Consider the following 23,494-nt stretch of genomic DNA (forward strand, 5'->3'; position numbering starts at 1 on the left):
TCCTCAACTTCTCTCTCAATACTAACGTATGCCTTCCAGATTTTTCTACTTTTCTGATTTTTTTTTTTTTCCCCTTTTCTCATCATTAACTATTTTCATATGGGGCACTTTCACTTTCAACTTTGCCCTACTATTTTGTCTTCTAATTCATCCTCTCTACTCAGGTCACAGGCCATTCCAAGAAGTGGCAAGTCCCTCCTTCTGGCCCTGACCCTGAACTACAGCCAGGTGAGCTGATTATCCCTGCAAAAGGCAGAAGGTGTTCCAGCTTTAATCTCTTAGAATGAGGCCACATCCCCTTCCTGCAACAACTGAAGAACATCTTACTTCATCTAAGAGAACACCCAAAATGATGATCGCTATCAGGTTAACATGCACATAGAAAATAAAGCCAAATTGTCTCCTTTAGCATAAATTTTGTCTCCTTAGTAGCTGGAATTAGTCTTAAGCCCCAGTTAAAAGACTTCTTTTTCCTTTCCTTTAAACAGAAATTATCATGCCTTGAAGAGTCATTCTAATCCCAAACCATGTTAATTCTAGCTAGGAGGACAGCAATTAATTAAAAAAAAAAAGGAATTATACCCGACTTCGGGAACTGGGGGTGGGAAATCAAGCCAACAGTGAAGCAAAGATTATCAAATCCTATGTGAAATATTTCCATTTCAAAATGTAAATGCTGAAATCAAACTGTCATTTTAATCTATATGAAACAACAATAGAGACATTTGATTTTTTCAAGTAATCTGACTTATTACCAATGTATATTCAAATTCCAGTTTTTATGGTACTAGAGGGAAATGTAGTGAAACTGCAGACAGCACCACTTAAAGCAATGAGATTAAAATCGCAGAGGATAATTTCTATTTAAGTTCAGACAGATACACTTTTTTGCTCATATCAAATTAATCAACACAGTGATCTCAAAGCATCTTGGCCCAATATCCAGAGAAAGAAGAGTGAAGGTCTGTGATTATGCACATGCAGCATGTTAAACCTCTCAACTGTGATGCGGTTCCTCTGAAGACCTCTGGAACTTTGAGACACATTGCTAAAAATAAGCAATAGCCCATCCCTTATTTCTAAATAAAAAATTGTCACCCGATTTTATAATCTTAATACTGCTATGGTACAGTGATGCATCATGAGAAAGTCATATTTTTATAGGAAATTGTACCAATACAAATAAGGAGAAACAGAATCATCCAAAACCTGCTAGAAAAGAAAGTTATATCAATAAGTTCACTGAATTGCATAAAGTTGTACAAATCCAAAAGTTTTGCAGAAATATAAACATTGTAGAGGGTACATGGTGTATGATCAAATCTGTGATAACCATGAGTGATTTTCATTTTCCTTTAACCAAAAGAAAACATTACTGTGTTAAACGGCACTTAGAAATACAAATTTTAAAGTTTTGTAAGTTACCGTTTAGCTTCTAGAAAGCAAAATAGGTGAGATGTTTCTCACCAACTCCTATTAAGATGAGCACAAACAAGCACGTGTTAATCTATTCTTCTCAACAAGAGTCTACTTGGAGCTACGGGATTCGCTAAATCAACCACCCCTAGTCGTCCCGCCACCGACCCGTCCCCACCACACACACACACACACACACACACACACACACAGTTAGACTCGAACCCTGAGTGAGGGCAACCCTCAGAGGCAACAAGATGAGACAGGAAAGGAAGTGTGTGGATAGAAGAGGGAAGGAAGAAAAAGGAAAGAGAGGCAGTAGGATGAAACCAGACTGAAAGAAACACAAGCAACAGGAAAGAAAAGGACGAGAGAGACAGAGAATGAGGTGGGGAGGAGCAAAATGGAAAGGGAGAGAGAAGGGGAAGAAACTGCAGGGAAAAAATGGATGGCTGGGGAGAGAGGAGGTACCAGAGCCCCACGACACAACAGTGGATCAAGCAGCTGGCTGGAGATGCTAATTCAGCGCTTTAACAAATCAATGCCACTTGAAAAGTACAATGCGAGCCCTCACTGGGTAGATGTCAGGGGACTGAGAAAATGCATTCTCAAGTATTTCACATTAAGAGGGAATAATGTGTTAATTTATAACTCTTCACCCTCTACACTTGGATTATCTATCTGTGTCAGCGATTTGACTTCTTAAATTTATCAAAAAGGCACGCAAAGGGAGGCAGCTCTGGCTGCACCACTGGGAAATGAAGTTTCAGAAGAGCCTGTCCTGGGCAGCCCTGCGGTTCTTTTCACTTTCCGATTTGGGCTGAAGTGTCAGTGGGGGTGGCAGGAAGGAGCGAGCATTTGAAGGCAAGATCGAGGGAGGAGGGGATCTCCTGGTCCAGTTACTAACACAACCCAAGGAAAGGCTTTCTTGGCCTGTGGTTGATTGCATTAGGTACCATCCGTCAAAAGTGACACAGAAGAGAAGGAATAACTTGAATCAGCAACCCCGAGCTGCCATCGTCAGAATTTACTTTAGGGAAACTTACTTAAGTCTCTCGGCACACCCAGCGGAAGAGAAGCTGCTGACAATTGGGCTCTAATTAGACAGTACTCTCGCAATGCCACCGGAGCCCCATAGACAGAGCTTATCAACATAGGAAGGGAAGGGAGGGCTAAGTTTATTTTATTTGGTTAGTTTTGAGAAGGGGAGGGGAGATGTTGAAGAACTGATATATTACATCCCAGCATTCAGGAGCCTAACGTTTCTTTCTTAAGAAAATCCTATTTTATTAAACATCAGATTCTCGTAATCATTTCCTAATTGTTCCTTAATGTAACTTTAGCCAACTTTTAATATAATTATAACACAGCTCCTAACCAGATGGATAGAAAGACTCTTAGTATTTTTTGCTGCCAAAATTAAAGCGTTATCAGACTCAAGTTTTCAGAGTGCAAGCATTGTCAAGACACAAAGGCAAGTGTGTTAAAACTGTAGAATAAATAGAAGAGAGTTTCAAGAAGGTGTTTTAATTAAGGTGACAGCTTCAAAGATATGAAGGGGGAAAGTGATTATTACATATAAAGAAAAAAAAAAAATGACCAGATTTTAACTGCTCTGAGTTTCACTTTAAGATTGTTTAAACTACACACAGCAGTGTTTTAAACTGTGGGGATATTTTTATTTGCTACTCGTACAATTGCAACAGAAACATTCTCTTATTTTCGGGACATTCATATATAAATGAATGCTGATGAATGGAAATGAGATGCTATACATGATGGGCAACGTGCAACGTTTAGTTTCAAAAACGCAAAGTTACCTCACTCACTGAAGCTTGAATCTCTTCCCTTCTACAACTGGGCACTAAAAGAAATGAAAGACAATGACAGACCTACTTGTTTCTATTGGCTGAACACCACCTTCCAGAGAACTCGTGACAGAAAATAAACATTCTTTCCATCTCATGTTCTGCATCTTTTCTATTACACAGCTACTTTTTAAAATGAATATTTGATTAGAAGCTGAAGTTATAAATAGCCAGAAATTTTACAGCTGCACTGAGCCAAAGGATTAAAATGTCCAAAATAGTGTGATTACTTAATGAATGTTTTATTTCTTCCAAAGGAGAAAATTAATAAGGAATTTCCTAGGTAAAGAGCGTAGAGTACATTACTTTCCCTTTTCATATAATCTTAGGAGACAGACTATATATTCTGAATTCCATGCAATGGCAGAGAATCATATGGTATGCATTTCAAGGGCCTCTATGCCCTGAGAGTAGGATTTGTCCTATCCCCGGTTTTTGCATGAATTACCATTACTGTCTGTCCCACCCATGCCATCCCCACGTAAACTATCTATTCTTATCATTATGGTAACATTAATCCCATTCGCCCCTCCCCCTCGCCCACCACACTCACCTAAGGGGTTAAAAGACTTCAGTACATTTGTGACTTGTCAGTGACATATAATACCCAGGTCCTTCATGCAATCAACTTTTACTTGACATGTATTTGCTCATCACAGGACCCGCATTACTACTGGGAAAATGAAGAAAAACCTAAATTAACACTTGACATTCAATATGGTCAAGTCCTTAATTGGCTGGGCTTCCTGAGAAAGCAATTTTCTATTCCCCAAACTGTTCGCGTGTCATGTGTGGAGTGCAGCTCTTGGCCATCACTGCTGTCCCTCGCTCCCTCTAATGAGAGCAGATGAATTAGTGCTACGTGACACGATTTGAACAGGGCTTCCTCCTCTTCCCCTCCCCCCAATCTTTCTCCTATACCAGTGACAGCTGTGTGGCAAGGGAAAGAAAGAAAGAGAAATGCAAGAGCAAACAATCCTGTAAAGGATGATCATTTTTCTTAAATGAACCTTAAATGTCTTGTTGAAACTCCAGAACAACAGGGTCATTTAATTGTGGAGGTGGGGAACAAAGATCAGGGGAATTATCTGGCTATGGTTGATTTCGGTTGTATTAACTTCCAGCATGGTTCTTCCATTCCTGGCTAGTTGCAGTACTAGATTGCACTGGTCTAATTAAAATGGAATTTACATCGACTTAAAAAAGTTTTTTTTTAAAGGTCTGGAGAATGGGTCAACTAGAAAAAAAATGAACAGCAGAAAATGATTATTATTCTAAGATAAACATACCCCTGGATTAAAGAAAAAGATCTTTTCAACAAATGTTTAGGTCTCAAGAACCTACAATACAAAACTATGTCACTATACTTTGCTTTCAAATAGTGTTCAGAATCTGAACTTAATGCTAGTCACTGTATTTTAAATCATTTTGTTTAGTTCCCTTTGATTGTTGAATGTTTGCAACAAAAGCTATTTGAACACTGATTTCATTCTGCTATTTTGGAGAGAGAGGGAACATAGTCTGCTTAATATGTGCTTATCTAGCTCAGTAAGAAACAACTGAGGACTTCCCTGGTGGCACAGTGGTTAAGAATCCACCTGCCAAGGCAGGGGACATGGGTTCGAGCCCTGATCCAGGAAGATCCCACATGCCGCAGAACAACTAAGCCCGTGCACCACAACTACTGAGCCTGTGCTCTAGAGCCCACGAGCCACAACTACTGAGCCCATGTGCCACAACTACTGAAGCCCGTGTGCCTAGAGCCCGTGCTCCGCAACAAGAGAAGCCACTGCAGTGAGAAGCCCACGCACCACAAGGAAGAGTAGCCCATGCGCGCCGCAACTAGAGAAAGCCCGCGCGCAGCAACGAAGACCCAACGCAGCCATAAATAAATAAATAAATTATAAACAAACAAACAAAAAAGAAACAACTGAAAGGAAGGTAGGTCAGAATTTGCTCTGTTCAGAGATACTAAAAGGTAAACTGAAGGGATTTCTGAGTCTTCACTTACTCATTTTGAAACCAAAGAGGAAGTAATTTTAAATGCCTAAATTACTAAACCAATACGATTAGGACCAAAAACAACTAGAGGAAGTACGAATATGTGGCAGATCACACATTTGGGAAAGTAGTCAGTCCAAAGGACATGCATCAAGTGAAAATAATTAGTTACTCACACCTTAGCACTTGGGATCTTCACTCATCTTTTTTAAACGAGAGCTAAAGCAAAGGTACTACCGGTGCACTAGAAGGTATATCAAGATTGTACCGGTGCCACAAAATCAACATAAGCATGCAAAATACAAAACTCTCTCAAGTACAGTTCCCCTGCCTCAAATAAATAGCTTGATCATTTATTAGTTATTCCTCATAATTCTGAATATAATTTAAGTAATATTTCAGTAAGAAAATTGTGAAGTAAATTTGAATACACAAAAATATGGTGAGGAGCTTCCTTGGTGGCGCAGTGGTTAAGAATCCGCCTGCCAAGGCAGGGGACATGGGTTCAATCCCTGGTCCGGGAAGATCCCACATGCTGCGGAGCAACTAAGCCCGTGCGCCACAACTACTGAACCCCCGCTCTAGAGCTCACGAGCCACAACTTCTGAGGCCCGCGCGCCTAGAGCCCATGCTCCGCAACTAGAGAAAGCCCACACACAGCAACGAAGACCCAATGCAGCCAAAAATAAATAAATAAAATAAATTTATATTAAAAAAAGATGGTGAAACCCACTTTTGCACTCTGTTTAAAGTTATAATCTAAAACCAAAAAAAAGTTCTTTCCACATTTTATATTCGTGGGAAATAACATGAAAGGAAATGAAGTTTTATACGGTTTTTCTTAAAAAAGAGTCAATTCATAACATGATTTTAAATACTGCTATGCTGACAGAAGACAAGCTGTAATGTAAGGAAACTTTTTGGACCACCTTTGATCTTCTACTTTGTTGGAACATTATCGTTTTGGATAATATGAAAACTCTAAAAGATGAGAATAATTTAGAAGTATTTTCACTGAAGCAAAACAATGCAATGGACACCCACTCTGCATATATTATCCCTCTGGTGGCCAAAGCACCGATATTTCAAGTTAAGAAATCTTTCAAATATACTTGAGACAGCTTGTGATTGGGCATTCTATTAGGCACCTAAAAGAAGTAAATAATTTGGTATTCTGGAAAAGCAGCTCAGTCGAATACATCCAGTTAACTGCTACAGTAGCATTATAATCACTGAGCAACAAAGGGCAGTGTATTCTGCCAACAGCTTTAGGGTGACCTTTGCAATGCTGACTAGTCCGTCAAGTTCCATCTCTGAGATACACGGTACAGACAGGGGTGGTTTATTAACTGAGGTAGGAACTAAGACCAGGAGCCTCCGAAAGGGTAGGCATTTCACATTCAGGAAATGGGGAATTCCTTTCCCTCAGAAGAAAAGCTGAGCACCATGAGATCAGGCTGGGCAGCCCCCATATTCTTTCCCAAAGCGCTAGCCTTCTGTGGTGTAGAAACTCCCAAGTATTAGGACAGCATCAGCATCTTTTCCCATCCTCCCCTACATTTCTAAAAACTGTAATGAAATTCCAACTGGGAATTGGTAAAACGGGATCAATGACTTTGAGCTCTAAGAATAAAGCTGAAAAAGAATGTTGACATCATCTCAGAGCTTTAAACAAATTGTGCGGAGTCCTGCCTTATCTGGGGTACTTTCCAGCCACTGCTAACAGGGTGGACTGACAATTCAAGGGGGCAACAATCAGAGAGATGACTGCACTGGACCCGAAGATTGGATCACCTGTAGGAAAGTCAACCTTTTTGACTCAAGAAAGGCACTTCTTGATTTAAGAAAGTTAACTGTGACTATGGCAACGTGACATGCTTAAACTTGATATTCTCTTAGGGGTGAGCAGGCTTTGAAGCTCATAATAAACTTAAAATGGCTCTGTGGAATGTTAAGGCTTAATGCAGATGCTTGGTGCTACTGTCATGCCTACACAAAAAGAAGTCGACCTGGAAATAACTGCATTAACGGCTCCAGGGTATTTAAAATGGAAGGCTCCCCCTCTCCCTTTTTTATTAAGAGTTTTACTTTGAACCCTAAGAAGAAGCTGCATTAAGTTTCCAACTTGTTTAGCACAGCTCAAATTAAAATACTTACTCCAGTTTAGAAAGGCATCATGTTTGCCACCCACCGAGTACATGTTACCCTCACGTTACACCATTCGCGAGAAGTATAAACACAGCGGAGAAATGACTGCTTTAAAATAGCCTGGCACATGGAACAATAAAACTATTTCTCAAATACAAAGCACAAATGTTATTTTATAAAAATGAAGAGCATCTAAAAGGGTATATTCTTTTATCCTCCATTCTTCACCACCCTCTTAACCGCAGTGCTTCCCTCCCCTGTATTAAAGATATTTTATCTATTCCCAGTTGAAAGGCTTCTGAAAGTGGTAAGTCCCAGCTGTGTTGATGCTGAACTTCTTGCACATGGCACACCAACGTCATTCTGACACACGTACAGATGCTTTGTAACAAGCTGCACCAGTCACTTGAGTTGAAATACCTGACTTGCTATATAAAACAAACTGTTGTTACTCTCTGGTCTTTCCTCCAGTTCAGCTCTTCTCTGCTGTTTTGGAAGCAAACCAACAGCTTGTTAATGTTGACATCAGTGATGACTCCCTTCTGATTGGTGTCTGACACTGTCCAGCAATGCTGTTCAACAAGACCCTAGACAGAACCTAGGCACACAGAGGCCCTGTTTGCAGATCATTTTAACAAGATGTTCTTGTTTCCTGTTCCCACGAAAATCAATAACAGGATGACTTTCAATTTGAAATTCAAACCAATTAATTACCTGTTTTGTTGAAAATGTTGATATCTGATTTCCCTAGAGAATTTCAATTATGACTAGATTATTTCTCTTAAAGAGCCCCTCCGAAAAATTTAGAAAGACACTGAAAACCTCATCTTATACAACATAAATGATGTTTTCTTGAAGCTCGTATACAATATTGGTCTTGTACAAATTAGTACGGGGAAGTTTTGCCTTGTGGTCCCATCTCTTCCCCGTGACATCATAATCAATTGCCTGGTAAATTATTGTGTTCCCACAAAGATTCAGGGCCAAGAATCCACTGCTTAAAGGTGAGATGAAAAGCCCTTTATAGTTGAATTCAGCTTTTCATATATACATCAGTGACTGACACAAATCATGGGATTCTTTTCCAAATTTAGAAATCTCCCCTTCCTTCCCTAGAATTCTAAAATTCTTACTTTTCTACCTTTATTAAAAGTCTTTGTCCATTTTTTGTTTTGCTCATGTTTGATTTTTCTTTATATGTGGGTCATAAGAAGAAAAGCTATACATCAAAACTCTCAGCACCAGAAATATATTTACTAAACTTTTTTTTAAATTGTGAAAAAAAAATGAAGAATTCAGTCTCATCCCAGTGGGGAATTCCCAAGATGAATGCTCACATGCAATGAAACTATTATCTTCATCCTTTAAAATATTACCTAAAACAGAGGTTTCTATCTGGCAGCCAGTAGGCTGAATATAGCCTACAGATGAGTTTTGTTTGGACCACACACTTTTAAAAACATTTGAAAAGGTTGCCAAGATTTAAAAATCAGGAGATTCTGACATAAAAATCTGGATTTCTGACTTCCCATTAAAAAAAAAGAGAGAGAGAAGAGGAAGACCTCACAACATTGGGCCTGCATTCCCACCTGGCAACAACCGGTTAGAGCTGGGGAGCTGCTACCTCACTGTGGTTGACACAAGGGCCTTCTGGTCCACCACAGTCCCCATCAGATTCACTCCTCTTGCTTTGTTTACCTTACTTCCTCATGGCCCCTTTGGGCAACTCCTGATCTTTAAAATGCCATACTACTCCAAAGAGGGTTTACAGAGTTTGTGGAAGAAAAAGAGAAGGGTGTCTTCTCTTTCTTATTTCATGGGCTTACACAATGTAAAACAGTGGGTAGATTTTACTTCAAAATACAGTTGTTCAATCAAACATCAAGTGCAAAGCAAACTCCTTTTCATAATTAAAAAAATTTGTAAAGCAAATCCAAAACTGATGATCTTGTCTTACACAGTGGTTCAACAAAACATTTACACTAGTTTTCAATCAACCACATTCTTCTCTGCAGCCCAGAAAACGTGCTCAGGTCAAACTATTACTGAGATCTACATCCATTTTGTTCCTTCACATGTTAACACTTCTGCACTTCCTTTCTTGAACGATCATGTACTTAAGTGAAAACTGACCCTAATATGAAAATAGAATACATCTTCAAGGTAAATTTTAAAAGTCAACATTTAGGATGCATGAATATTATCATAGCAAATACTCATCTTTACTGGCTCCACATGTATGCCGCAATCTGACATTTATACTTATATTAAATAGACATTATTGCAGGTTCAATGACCCCAAAAGTCATGGCATATTTCTTTAAAAATGATTATTACCTAATAAAAGCAGATGTCTATGACAAAGTCACCAAGCACTTCTATTTGCTTTTTTTCTTAACTGGAAGCAAGTGCAAGGAGAAAGTCTTTTCTATTTCACTATTTCCAACGAACCACAACAATATAGTTCTTCTGTCTATTAACAGAGTTTACAAACAAATTAGAAATACCCTATTTAGCAGAGGAAAGTATCTTTTCCCTTCACCAAAGGATATCAACAGGCTATCTCTGCTGTACTGTATGGCTCAGAATGCACTAAATATGCTATGACCAGCCATATTCCAACTTATTAAAAAGAAAAAAAATGTAAATCAACTTTAGGAGAGTGTTTGCAAATTATGTTTCATCGTTGGCCCGCATTCTTGAAAGATTATTTTTCAATTAGGTGTTTCCTTCCTAACAGACAGGCATTTTTCTTCCAGTTTAACCTTAAGAAAGTAACCCTTGAACACATGCCAAATTTACTTCACAATCAAACTTTAATCCCCAAAATCTCTTGATTCTTAACAACTTGAACAACTTTAAGTAAACAGTTCACAAAATCATAATGATCATACTGCATTCCTTAACACCCAGTTGACTAGGAAAAGAGAAAATGCCGTAAGTATGAGCTCCATAAATAGTCTTAGGCCCGATAGCTGAACAACAATGTGATATACTCCTTTTGGGAAGCATTCTTCCTTAATATCCATTATGTTTGAAATTTGAGCAATTAGAAGCAGACACCTGGAACTCAATTATTAATTTACCTCTCCCCACCCCTTTTACACTTCTTTTGAAACCATCTCTTAAGGTGCTTCTTAAAGAGATGACCCCGTGGGATAGCATGCATGTAACGGTTCACATTATTTTCTTTAAAACATCTTGGTATAATCTAAGACTAAACATATTCTCTTTCTTCTTTAAGAGTATCACTTTATAAAAAATTTTAAATTTCTCAAATGACTAATGAGTAAAATGGTAAAAAACAAAAATTAAAACAAGAGTTCTAGGAGAAGTATTGATATAATTCACCACATTCATGTTGATTTATCTACTATAACATTTTAGAAAGGGGAATTTTATGGAAAAACACAGCTAATTCCCATCCATGATGACCAAAGTTTTAAAATTTTCTCCTCAGGTTCACATGGCAGCTGACTGCAAATACATAAAACAGTTCTAGAAGACTCCTGATTCGTTTATTTTTGTTTGCACTTTATTGTGTTAAGATAAAAAATAAAGCATGAGATAATGAATGTTTAATATTATTTAATCTATATTCTATGGGGATGAAGGTATTACATTCACTTCTTTCTATGAATCACTGATTTCTAGGAAAGGGTATCTAAAAACTAGGCTTACACTGAGGCCCATTTCAACATTCTACATTTGTTTTAAAAAGAGAGAGAGAGAGAGAGATAGAAAGAGAGAGAGAGAGACCAAAAGTACAGGCATACCGGCACACAAAGAACAGTGGGTCATCAGCATACTCAGAAGGCAGGCAGCAGTTGGTTTACAAAGAAGTTATTAAAAATAGTTATTTGCACAAGTAAAAACTAGCACTTCTCACTTTTAACCAAAAGGGTGTTTTTAATATAATGAGCATCCAAGCTTCTCTGGTCATGAGAAAACCTGGAATATATTATACAAGCATGAATGTGGCCCAGGAAGCAGTATATGAGATGTGCTTGCTATCGACAGCTTAACACTTCATTTTCATTACTCTAATCTCACCACAGGCTGTGAACACTCTTTTTTTCTTATGTGAACAACAATGGTGCAAGAAAAACCAAGCTGACAGGCAGGCGGGGTTCATTAAATGCACAAGGCCTTTATTCCCATAACACACCTCACCTATATGAAGCCAGGGTTCGGGCTCCCATGCTGGCTACTGAAACAAGCTCTCCCAGATGTTGGACTTCTCTCTCGATCCCTTCCCTACTTCATTTATAATAAACGTCAAAAAAAGAGTCAAAATGGAAAAATTCTTTTTCACAAGGAACTCCGTTTAACAGACAATAGGATTGGTACGATATTTTAAGATTTATTCAGTCCCTGGTTACTTTCCAAAGTTGTCCAAGAAAACAAAAAAGTGGTTGGGAAGGGAAATGATGAGATGCCTGCAGTTCAAGTCAGAGTCTAATCTTGGTATCTCCATCTCAGTTTAGTTCTAACTCATTTGAGGATAACTGCAGTTTTTCACTGGTTGAAAATGGCAATTCACAAAGTAAGAATCAATCAAGCTATTTCCCAATGAATGACACTGAGCTTCCCCAAAAAGCTACCCTCAGGGAGCAAAAAGGCTACAAAGTAAGGAATCATTAAAATGACATTCCTAACATGGGGAATTCCTTTTTAGGGTGAGCTATCCATACACTCATTGCATTTGAGGCAGCCACTGCCAAAACCTCAACAAACCTAGAAATGAATCACTTAATTCCTACAACCAACCAAAGGACAGGTGTACACTTCCTGCCTGTCTGTGTACCGCATACAAATGCACTACCACGTGACATTGTGGGGTTTCAGATTTTTTCCAAAGCAAGACAGTAAGTCTTTCCACAAAGTCTAGAGCAGGGCTTTGGTTTTGGTTCTTTCTGGTACTCTAATATTTATACCTAAAAAAAAAAAAAAAAAAAGAATAAAAGAAAAGCAATATTAGATAGAGCCACAAATAACCTACCTGACTCTTGAGTTATGTTCTGACATGAGGTCAACAAGGAGGCGACTTCATGAATATGCTCAGCGTATAATTACTGTTCCATTTCTTGCAAGTGGCCTCCCAGTCATGTCCACTGCCCTCCAGCATTGGCAGAGGGCACAGGAGTGGGCAGCTTTCTTTACCTATGCCTGATTAGGTGCCCCAAATAGCCATCCTAATGATTTAAGTCAATGAAATCTTTCTTGCTTAAATTTTAATGGAAGAAAAAAAAAAAAACATTTTTAAAACCCTAGTGATGGACGTTCCCATTTTAATATTAGCTGTGTTATTATGTTAAGCCAGCTGAAAGTAATTATTTTCGGCATGTAAAATATTCATTATCCTGAAATTTTTCTTTTTAAACTCCCAGTTCAGGTACTCTGATCATCAAGTATGAGTCCTGAAGAACTGTCTAGAAAACAAATAGCCACTAAAAGACACCTTAATAAAGTTGAAAAATTCATGACAGTCACACAAAAGCACAGCAGGTCCAGGACTGGAAGCTGTGTCTTTCCCATGTAGAGTATTTTCTAATCTTGTCCATTTTAACAGTCTCTCAGCTGTGTAGGACAATGAGTTAAAATTTATTAAATACAAAACAGTAGTGAATCCTCCTCATTGTGTTATGTATACTGCATGTTTTCAATTTCAATTTATAATGTCACCCATTAATATCAGCCCTGCCACGACTTCGATTCCTTTTTTTTAAATGTTCCAGTTAACTCTTATTAACTTCAGTTTGTCTCAAAGAGTCATACCTTCAACCTATTGATGGAAAACTTTACACGTTTTCCTTCTAACAAAATGCTCTCTTGCGCAGATGTAAGTCTAACTGCACAAAATGATAAAGCCAAGAATTACTTCAAAAAAAAAGAAAAAGAGAAAAGCAAAATCGCTATTCAGCTAAGTACCTTCTTACATGGTGAAGGATCCAACTGAACTGCCTTTCAGCGCCTTTGAATGATAAGCCTGGGCCCTTGGTAACACGTTTTTATCACGCCCAGACTTAGAGAACCCTTACAGAGCAGAACTCAGGACAGTCCTCCTGTCAGCACCTCCACAATGAGGACCACATCTGAGGGTGGCACCTCTTTCCCATCCCTCTGCCAGAGCGAGGTACTGCCTTTTAATTCCTTTATATTAGGGCAAATAGACCCATTGAAAGTAAGGAGAAATCCAGAAAAAGAAAAAAGAGGGGAAAGGAAAATCAAGTAAGAAATTAGGTCTATGGGAACGGAAATAGGAAGAAAGAACAGCCTAACCATGTATTTAGGTATTTAGGTCATTAAGTAAATGGCCGCCAACCCAACAGACTTAAAGCATCCCCTTCTCAACAACACACAAACCCTGAAGACAGCAGCAAAATAACACTGCAGTCTAAAAATACTGAGTAAATAAGATGTCAGATATGCTCAAGAGAATCCGTGCTACAATGAGTAACTTCCTACTGTTCAAGATTATTTTCATTTTCTTAACAGAAATGAAAAACTGATGAGCTTAATTAAAGAAAAACAAAAGGATATTATTTTGTTGTTAAAGGATCAATTCTTTTTTTTAATTGGAATGATGATTAATAAGCTGAGAATTTGATTTCTACGTTAGCCAGTTTGAATAATGCATTGTTTCTCCACAAGCATTCCCATTAAGAAAGGCTCTGTGGATGAAGAAATGATACAGCTCTTCCTCTCTTCTCCTGATCTCTGACTCTGTGGCATGAAATGCTACCCAGAGCATTTGAACAGAACAACACCGCACACCGCCCTCACGCAAAAGAACTCTAGTCATAAATTTTTCACCTTAGGGTTTGAATGTACACTATGAAATTTGCTAGGCTTCCTACAGGGAATGTACAAATTAAAAAAGAATCAATACTTTTATTTTTCCTAGTCTCTAAATTTCTTTTAAAACTGGGGAGGGAGAAGGCAGTACAGGTCATGCTCAGTGAGGAGATGGGGGTACCTCGGATGTCACCGCCCCAGGCATCATTTTCCGGACGTCATCTGTACATATTAAAACTTCCTGGAGCTTGAGTTGTTCAGAAAGTTTTTCATCTTATTTTTTTCGCCTGTTTACAATTGTATCTTACAGGAAAAAACTCCTTCTTCTACACAATGTCTTGCTTGTATGTCAGGATAGAAAGGCTGCTATGCCTGAGTTATGCCTCTTTTCCCTTATTTCTCTAAAGCTTAAAAATAGATGTTGAAGTTCCTTGAAAGGGTTTTTGACTCCCTTCCTCCTTCTCTCCCTGGTCCTTAAGTAGACGAGGATCACCAAGCAAAATGTGGAAGCCAGCTGCTTTTTGGGAAATAAAAATGGCATCAGCTTTGGCAGACAGGGATGAGATCAATCATTTCCTATGATCCCCAAACAATCTTCTCTCTGACCAAGGCCTGGAAAAGGGTAGTTGTGTAGCGGCAAAAACATACCACGAGAGGGACAAGAGGATTTTCACATGGTGAAGAATTCATTCCATGCACAGAACAACCCAGGCTCCAAACCTCACATGAAAGGAAATCTTGGAACCATTATATTCCATGTTCTTTGGAGAGTAACAAGCAGGGAGTCCCAGAAAAAATTTCTCTCGTGGGAAAAAGTCACCCCACGATTCACTCTCTTCTCCCTGCTACCACGAAGTTCCCTGACAATATTCCGTGGGAAAAAAGGAGTTAACTCCTAGTTCATTTCCAACACAATGATTCAAATTGTGGACACAAGCTAAAAGCAAATTCCAGTTTCTTGTCTCATTCCTTTTGATACATACATACATATGTGTGTGTGTGTGTGTGTGTGTGTGTGTGTGTGTGTGTGTGTGTATGTATATTCTAATCAAGCATCCCAAGTTCAGAAAATACCTCTTAGGCTGTACAGAGTCATTAGCTATTCATGTTTATAGGGAAAGTCCTGTGGAAAGCTTTGCAGACTGATGAAGGCAGGTGCCCAATCTAACTTTTAAGTGTGTGTCAGGCATATATAAGGTGGGGAGAGAGAAGCACTAGAATTCTTGTTTTTCGCTGAAGTGGATGACGCCAGCTCACTATCTGTAACAGCCCGTTCCTTTGGAATCAGCTCCCCGTGTCACAACGACCTGGCAAACTTGAATGCTTTCACTATCACTGGAGTCCTTGCAATCCTGCTTTGGCTGTGACCCATTCACTTTTGCCCCAACTTCTCCGAGATGCCTTACTCAGCATCTAATTAGTTAGGGAGGATTTGCCGCGGCTCTTAACCCTGACACAGAGTGGGAGGATGTGCTGCTGTGGGAGCCCAAATCTGTCCTGTCACTCCATTAATCAGATTTCCATAAAGCCACGCAAGAACAACAGAATTTATCAGTGAGTGTTCAGATACACCCATAAATGCAATTATAAAGAATACCTACAATTATAGAGATAAGATAGCTGCACCTTTAGGGATTGATTTTTCGACTGTGGTTACTTGACTCACCTTAGCAAAAGGCTTTACAAATTACACACACACACAGTCCCAGGGTGCAGATGACAGAAATGTGAGAAGAGTAATTTCAAAATGATCACCTACTATGTTCCAAGTCACTTAATGTATCGTGGTGAAAATAAACTTGAAATTTGTGCACAGATTTTTAATATATACCAATATATACCACATACACATCTGAGAATATGTTTGTGCCTGATCTGCTTTTACACGTATGTAAACACCACAAATAAGGCCAACTACTTTCCCCTCCCTTGCATTACAAATTAGACAGTACCTGTTAAGTGAAGTCTTCGTGTTATACGTAGACTTACAAAGTATAGGCCAGCACACGTACCTGTCTCTATGCTATAATTTGTATTTTAACAATTATCCACATATTCCTATTTTAGTGTTACATTATAAGAATGGATGATAAGAATTATATGTGAACATATGTCTACAGTTAAGACTTCAAAATAAAACACATTATCACTCAAATTAGAGAGGGGAACTAAATTGGAGGTAGCAGCCTACCGATTCAACAAGCTGAAATTACATGCCTCCTAATATAATATAAATATTTATTTTAGCATCATGACCGTAAGTTGGGTCAATTTAATCCTTTTTTAGTAAGACATGATTACTAAAACACACCGACTGTAAGAAGGGGAGTAAAAAGGGAGGAGGAAAAGTGCAGAAACCTAGGGATGCATGATGCCTGGCAGTGAAAGTCATTTTCAAAGACCATTAACTATCAACTGCTTTACTCAGGTCTCTGGTTAAATAAGAATACACATCCTCTGTTACAAGGGACGGGACGGCTGCACGAGTGGGATAGAGTTTAGAATAAAAATGTATTGTACAAACTAGAAAGAAGAATCAAACCACGATGCACAATTAGGCATCTGACTTGTAAGAAACACTGTCTATGTGCCTTTTAAACTGTTAATGAATAAACATTCAAATTATTTGGCCGGGGAGAGGGGGCAGGTAGGAAGTCAGACAAAACCACCATTTCCACTTGAAAATATAGATTCAACCAACGGAAACTGTGTTTGCCTATATGAATAGAGAGAACTAAAAGACTACTGGGAGAAAAATTCATTTCAAACCTGCTTTTAAATGGATTCCAGCAATGTTATTATATGTTTCTGACAATATATTTTATTTATCATTTCTCTGAAATGGGCTAGATTTTATATTAGTGAGAAAGTTTGCTTGACTCTGTCCTATCTCTGGTGAGCAGATGCTCTGGTATTAATGTAAATCACTGATTTAATTTTTAGCTTTCTTGGTTTGCCCCTCACCTATCTAGGAAATGATTTCTCTGGTGATAACTAACACATCATGCTAATGAGACAATCTAATGCACAATAGAAAAATGTCACTACTAATAATATTTGCATGAAGTTAAATAAAGCAACTGTAGGATAATGTCAGACAGTTGTTCTTTAACAAGACACAGTTTCACAATGAAATTATGTTGTTAATTTTGTTACATCATTGGGTGAATCCTAAATTACTACATAATGATGCACAGAGTCATTTATAATTCTAACTTAGTATTTCACTCGAGACTGAAAAGAGACCTTATTAAGGGATCCACATTTTATTTGAAACAGGTTAAATATACCTCACTAATAATAAAAGGTAAATGCCTCTAGTAATGTGTAAAAGTGTGGGCTCTAGCCCTTTACCTGCTATGGTTTCATTTCTGAAAAGATTTCAAAATATATTAGACTGTTGCATCCCTTGAGGTAGCTACAAAAATTTTATTTGCTATTCTTTCACATGCACAAAAGATTTACAGAAATCGAAAAATCGCCATTTAAAGCCTGATTAAAAACAACAACAACAACTTCCAAAAGCAGGCCTGATTTTGTGCTTTTAACAGTACTTTGTGAGGGTAAAATGGGCAAAATAACATTCTGGACTCTAGGAGATGAACAGAGAAGATGAGCAAAGGGTTTCTGGTTATTCTCGACCTGTCACTGATCAAAGTGACCCAAAGAAGAACTCCCTTTACAAAAGTCAAGAGTCATGCCCTTTAAGGTTACCAAATATCTGTCTGTATGGAAAAATATTATCCCTTTCGAAAACATCATACTCAAATACAGGAGAAAAATGTAGAGAGGCAGGAAAATGCAGTCAAACTGTCATATCTCAAAGTTTAGGGGAACAGACTTAGTTCCACCAAATCTAAATTGGCTTCAGATTGTATCTTTTTTGTTAGAATTACACAGACTGAAGATTTACATATTAGCAGATCTAACTTTGCTCATACAAAACAAAAGACAAAGATTTTCATAACCCTACTTCCTAAATTACCCATAGAAGATACAACCCTAGAATATTAAATTTCAGTATTCATGAGCTATTTCCCACTCTTAAGTTTTGCTGTAGTTAGATACTACGGATGGTGAATTCTCTGTAACTCAGTTTTAAAACCTGCTAGTCAGTCTTTTCTAATATTTAAAGAAACGATCAGGTAAATCCTACAGTTTTTCTTATTACAGAAAACTTTGAAATAAAAAATATGCCCAATAAATTGTATTCATTTCATGAGCTAAGTCAATTTTTTCTTAGAAATTAAAATAATCATAATATAGAAAAAAACATCTCTATGCCTTAGAAATACAAAATTCTGCAGACTTGATTAAACTGGACAAACTTTTACCTGCAGTAAGACAAAAGCTGGCTTAAGGTGTATACTGAGACTAGTAGTATTCCTTGAAACTGTTGGCTTCGCGAGATATCTTCCTTGCTCTGGCACATACACACACACACACACACACTCTCTCTGAATCAGCATTGCTGATGAACTATAGGTCAGGAAAATAAACATATTAAACATGTACAGCACATATATTTTTAGATTTACACAGTTTCAATTTAAGTTTACACAATATTTATACAAACTAAAATGTCATCCTAAAGGAGAAAAAAAAAACACGTAAACTCATACTCTCTTTCACATGCTTTCCAAAAATGCAGAGGAGGTTAAGCATTTAATAACCAGGACAGGAGAAAAAAGAGGGGGAGGGGAGTCGCCAATTACTTCAAAACCAAAAAATAAAGAAAATATATAAAATATAGTGAAATCACTATACTTTTTTAAATTGTGATTTTCTCCCTTTATTGTACTACTCTGTTTAGTAAATACTATAATTAATATTATATAGTTTCATACAGCACCCATAATGCATAAATTACTCCCCTATATTTCTACTCTTTTCATATAATCACTGATGTTCACTTTCACACATACATGCACATAGGTACACACACAAGAGATTTTTATACACCCACAGAGTGAAACAGCTGGATCAAAGACATCATAATGGCTTAGCTGTACAAGTTTCTGTCTCTGAGCGATTTCAATTTATTTTCCTAACTTTGATCCATCATTTATATAATTTACTTTTATTTGTTTTTTAGCTAAAATGTTTTCCACGACTTAAAGCCTCCTTAGATTCAAATCTACTTGGAAATGGGCTAGTGCCAAAGAAGCAATCTAACACCATCTATGTGGTTCAATAGCCATTTATCAATTGATCATTATCTCTATCTGGTTTTATTAACTCTTTTCTAGCTAGAGGGAGACCTAAACCAATCTTCCCTTTCAAAACACACACACACACATACACACGACCTCCACTAACTCAAGAAAACCCTGAAGATGACATCTAATTTTTAAAGTGCCAGAACAAGTTATTTGGTCCTAAGGTCAGTGAAAACACACTCTGTGTTCCAACCACGAAAAGAGCCACCCAGGCAGGGACGTGCCTCAGAAATACACCTCTCAAAGCACTCGGCAACTCCAAGGAGTATCTCTGGGAGGAAATGAACTCTTTAACTTGCAAGAATGGGAAATTGCACATAAAGAGTTGCATATTGGGTTTGTGTTGATTGCATTTAAATCCCAGCTTACTGTATCAGCAGTAATCAGGGTCCCTCTACAGGATATGTCAAAATACACCTTATTCAAATGCATTTATCCTATCCAGAACTGTGTGATACAGCTGTTCGCTAGCTAAATGCTGCAAAGCCCTGGCTCTCTGCACTATCTTTCGCAGATGTATTTCTAAACTTGCGGTAGTCTCCAGCCTGGCAAACTGCTTTCTTTCCTTCGTTACCAATACTTTAAAAATTGAATTAAGTGAATAAAGTATTTAGTTCTCATGAAGTCCTACAAACAAAATAGGTTTTTTAAAAAAGAACGCAGCTGCAGTATTTTTTTTAAATGAGTGGAGCACTCTCCGTTTTCTAACGGCCTCCATCTACTTAAAATCCCAGCGAACTCGTCAGTAATACTTTCGTGCTGTGCGGAGAGTAATATCATACTAACTCTTGCTGGTGGAGGCTTTTGAAAAGACGTGTCTGGGAGGGAGGCACCAGGGAACTTCCCTCCCTCGCTTGAGCACAGTCCAAGATGAAAGTTTCTGGGTTGTTTCCCTTCGCTTCCTCTCCCCCTCGCTCCCCCTCGGAGCCGCAGAGCCAGTGATTGTGCAAGAGGAGCCGGGCGCGCGGGGCGCGTAGGTACCACCGAGCGCACGGTACGTGGTACGAGCCGCGGACTCCGCTGATTAATGAGCAGTCGCCGGCGGCCTCGCGCGGACACGTCGGCTCTCCCCGCAGAGCCAGCGGCGGCGCAGCCGGCCAGCCCGAGGACGGCTCTGGGGAGGACGCCGAGGCTGCCCGAGTGTGAGTGCGTCGGCCGGAGGGCGGGCGAGCGGGCGGGCGGGCGGGAGCCGAGCGGGCGCTGCGGGAGCGAAGGGCGAGCGCGGAGGCGGCGGCAGCGGCAGCGGCACCGGCACGGAGGAAGTGGGAGACCGCCGGTGGCTCAGCCCGCCACACACGCCGCCTCCGCCCGCGCCCCTCGGCGCTGCCAGCGGCTCTTGCGCAGCCTCCTCTCCCGGGCCGGGTCGGAATCGAGCCGCTTCCAGCCCCGGGAAGTCCGTCGGGCAGGGCCGAGGGGCCCCTGCATTTTATGGCTGTGGGGTTGGTAAACCTACTCCGAGACAGCAGCCACTTGGATGAAGTGATTAATGCAGATAGAAAGATAACATGGGGGGGGGGGTGTTTGTTGTTGATTTTAATTTTTAACAGAAAACAAAGAAATAAATGAAGTCTTCCCCTGACCCAGGACCCAGGCTGGACTGTGAAACTTTGCCACAGATGCCTTTGCTTTCTTTTACTTCGGTATCCTTTCCCCCTTTTCTTGTAAGTAGCCCTTAGGGAAGCCGTGAAGTAACCCTGCACGTTCCAATAACACAGTTATGACATAACAGAACCCAACTACGAAGTGATCAAAATTCAAAAATGTTTAGTAAGGAAAACACCAGAAACAAGAGTGCACATAACAATTCAAGGTTTCCTTTAAAAAAAAAAAAAAAAATGAAAGTAACTTACCTGTTGGGACATTCTGAATAAGAGGTTAGTATCAGCGTTTTGCCATGTCCCCATGAACCCTGGATCAGCCGGAGTCGTTCTGGTTCCGAACTGCATGGAGTTGTCAGTACAGCAGTCTCTTAAAGTCAAGTCTCTTGCCCTCTTTGGCTCTCTGTCTCTCTGTGTCTCTCTTTCTCTCACATCCACTTCTGCCTCTTCTGACTGAAAAGTGAAGGTGGATTTTTTGAGCCTCTTGGCAGCCAGTAGCAGGAGTGTAGTGTAGTTAAGAAGCTGGCTGAACTGTGCATTTCACTGGGGAAGGGGGAGATTTGGGGGAAGGAGGGGGTCAGAGCTTCTTTCGCACCTTCTGCACAGATACCCCTATCATTTATGCATAGATTGTGACTCCCCGAGCTTGCCTTTGCTCGGTTTAACAGCTGCCTGTCAGGTGTGCAGGCAGCACTGGAGACCCAACCATCAGCTTCAAACTCTCAGCTACTGCATGTCATTGGATAGCAGAGCTAAGAGTCAACTGCACTGTTCCACTGTCAGGCACTAAATGACACCCTGCACTAACCCCTCTCCAGACACACGGATAGAGAGATACGCACTTATGCACACTCCAAGCAGCACCATGATCAGGGACGGTCCACGGGGCAAGGAGAGACTGGGGCCCTTCCCAGGGAATTTTTCCCAACAATGCTTTCGGGTATAGCATGCAATATCTGACATCAGTCTTTGCTTTAACATTTGTAAACGGCTAGGCTTAAAAACATTTTTTTCCCTAATACACTGGAAGAAAGAAAAATATTCAGCTATAAGAGAATGTGAAGTTGGCTTAGGTGTTCTCTAAATGTTAGCTCCTAAAAGTCATATAGTATGTGCTGGGCTATTTATAACCACATATAAACTTCTAGAGAAAATAATATACATAGAGACGTGACCTTACACTCTAAAAGGTAAATAAATAAACCTAGCAGTTTTTTGAACATAGAAGATGCACAACAAACATCTGCAAAATAAATACACACTATTTACTACCCAGTTCCCTCAGGGCGTTAATTACTCAATTGGATGTTGAACAATAAGAAACTGAATGGGAAAGGAAAAAAGTACCTTTTCTTAAAGCTCAAAAGTAGGAAAAAAAATCCTTTGTTAAAGTTCCTGGATGAAGCCTCTACAATATCCTTTCAAATCATGAAAAAGAAAAAGATGAAGAAAAAAAGCCTGTCCCATTTCAGGTAAAAAGTAATGAATATAAAAACTCCATTTTTCATTCAAGATCTCCATGGAAAATTCTATGTTTTCTGGCCTGATGAAATATAACCTCGATAGTGTGTCATATTTTTAATTAAACCAGGTTTAAAACAAAACATCTATTTATTAGATCATATTTATCTACCTTATTTATGGAAAAGCAGAACTGAACAAAACGCACTGTACATAAGCAGTAACTCCAAAATGGAAAGCTAAATTCATGTCATCTCATAAAAGTAGTCAGCAGGAAAAAGCCATCCTTCCTAAACTTAAAATGTAAGGCACATTAATCTTCAACCACCTACAAATACCGAGGACAAATGTACCACTCTCCTTGCTCTTTCTTAACTCAAGAATAACAATAAACCTTACTCTCTGAAACAACAAAAGAAACAGAAAAGAGCTTCAATGGCAGCTCGGTGTCATTAGTGGACAATGAGAAAAGATGAGAAAACGTGCACTGTGTTGACACAAATGTGCCTTCCCCTCTAGAACCGACATCTCCTGAAAGCTTTTCTGTTAAACTTCCCTCCGGTTCACCACCATTAAGCACAAAACAAGTCTCAAAAGCAGCAAATTCAATATCTGAAGAGAAACAAACAAGAACCCGAAGAATTGTTGCCTTAAAATATATTAAGTCCACCTGTGGTCAATAAAAATATTCTTGGGGGGGGGGGAAGGCAGGAAAAGACCCTGTGAGTCAATTGTCAACAGTGACTGTACCTTTACAGCTAGCTATTACCCACTTAAACTCCCTCTAAAATTTGCTAGCCTCTTGATTTCTGAAGTGGCACTCAGTGCCTCAGTCAAGCTGCATGCTCAGCGCCTGACCTTCCCACTAATGGCTGTTATTTGTGGGAGGCTTAAGGACACTGTCAATAGCAAGCTTCCTCCTCGCTCCTTGCAGGCTCTGTTGTATCGCTTTGCCTGCGTGTTCTCTCTAGCGTGCCTCTGGCTC

The 23,494-nt window shown here is 39.2% G+C and overlaps 1 protein-coding gene across 11 annotated transcripts in view; it reads right to left on the reverse strand.

Moving 5' to 3' along the window:
• Positions 1-23,494, reverse strand: part of BNC2 (basonuclin zinc finger protein 2) — a 414,209-nt gene that overhangs the window by 263,662 nt on the left and 127,053 nt on the right. For 9 of the 11 annotated variants that reach the window (XM_068552670.1, XM_068552668.1, XM_068552667.1 and 6 more), the window contains exon 2: positions 21,301-21,501. The exons of the other annotated variants lie outside the window; for them this stretch is intronic. In XM_068552670.1, the coding sequence (XP_068408771.1) occupies positions 21,301-21,501 (201 nt within the window). The remainder of the gene's footprint in view (positions 1-21,300; positions 21,502-23,494) is intronic. 11 annotated transcript variants of the gene reach the window in all.

This window comes from Eschrichtius robustus, chromosome 10 (assembly GCF_028021215.1).
Source record: "Eschrichtius robustus isolate mEscRob2 chromosome 10, mEscRob2.pri, whole genome shotgun sequence".
Lineage (NCBI taxonomy): Eukaryota > Metazoa > Chordata > Mammalia > Artiodactyla > Eschrichtiidae > Eschrichtius > Eschrichtius robustus.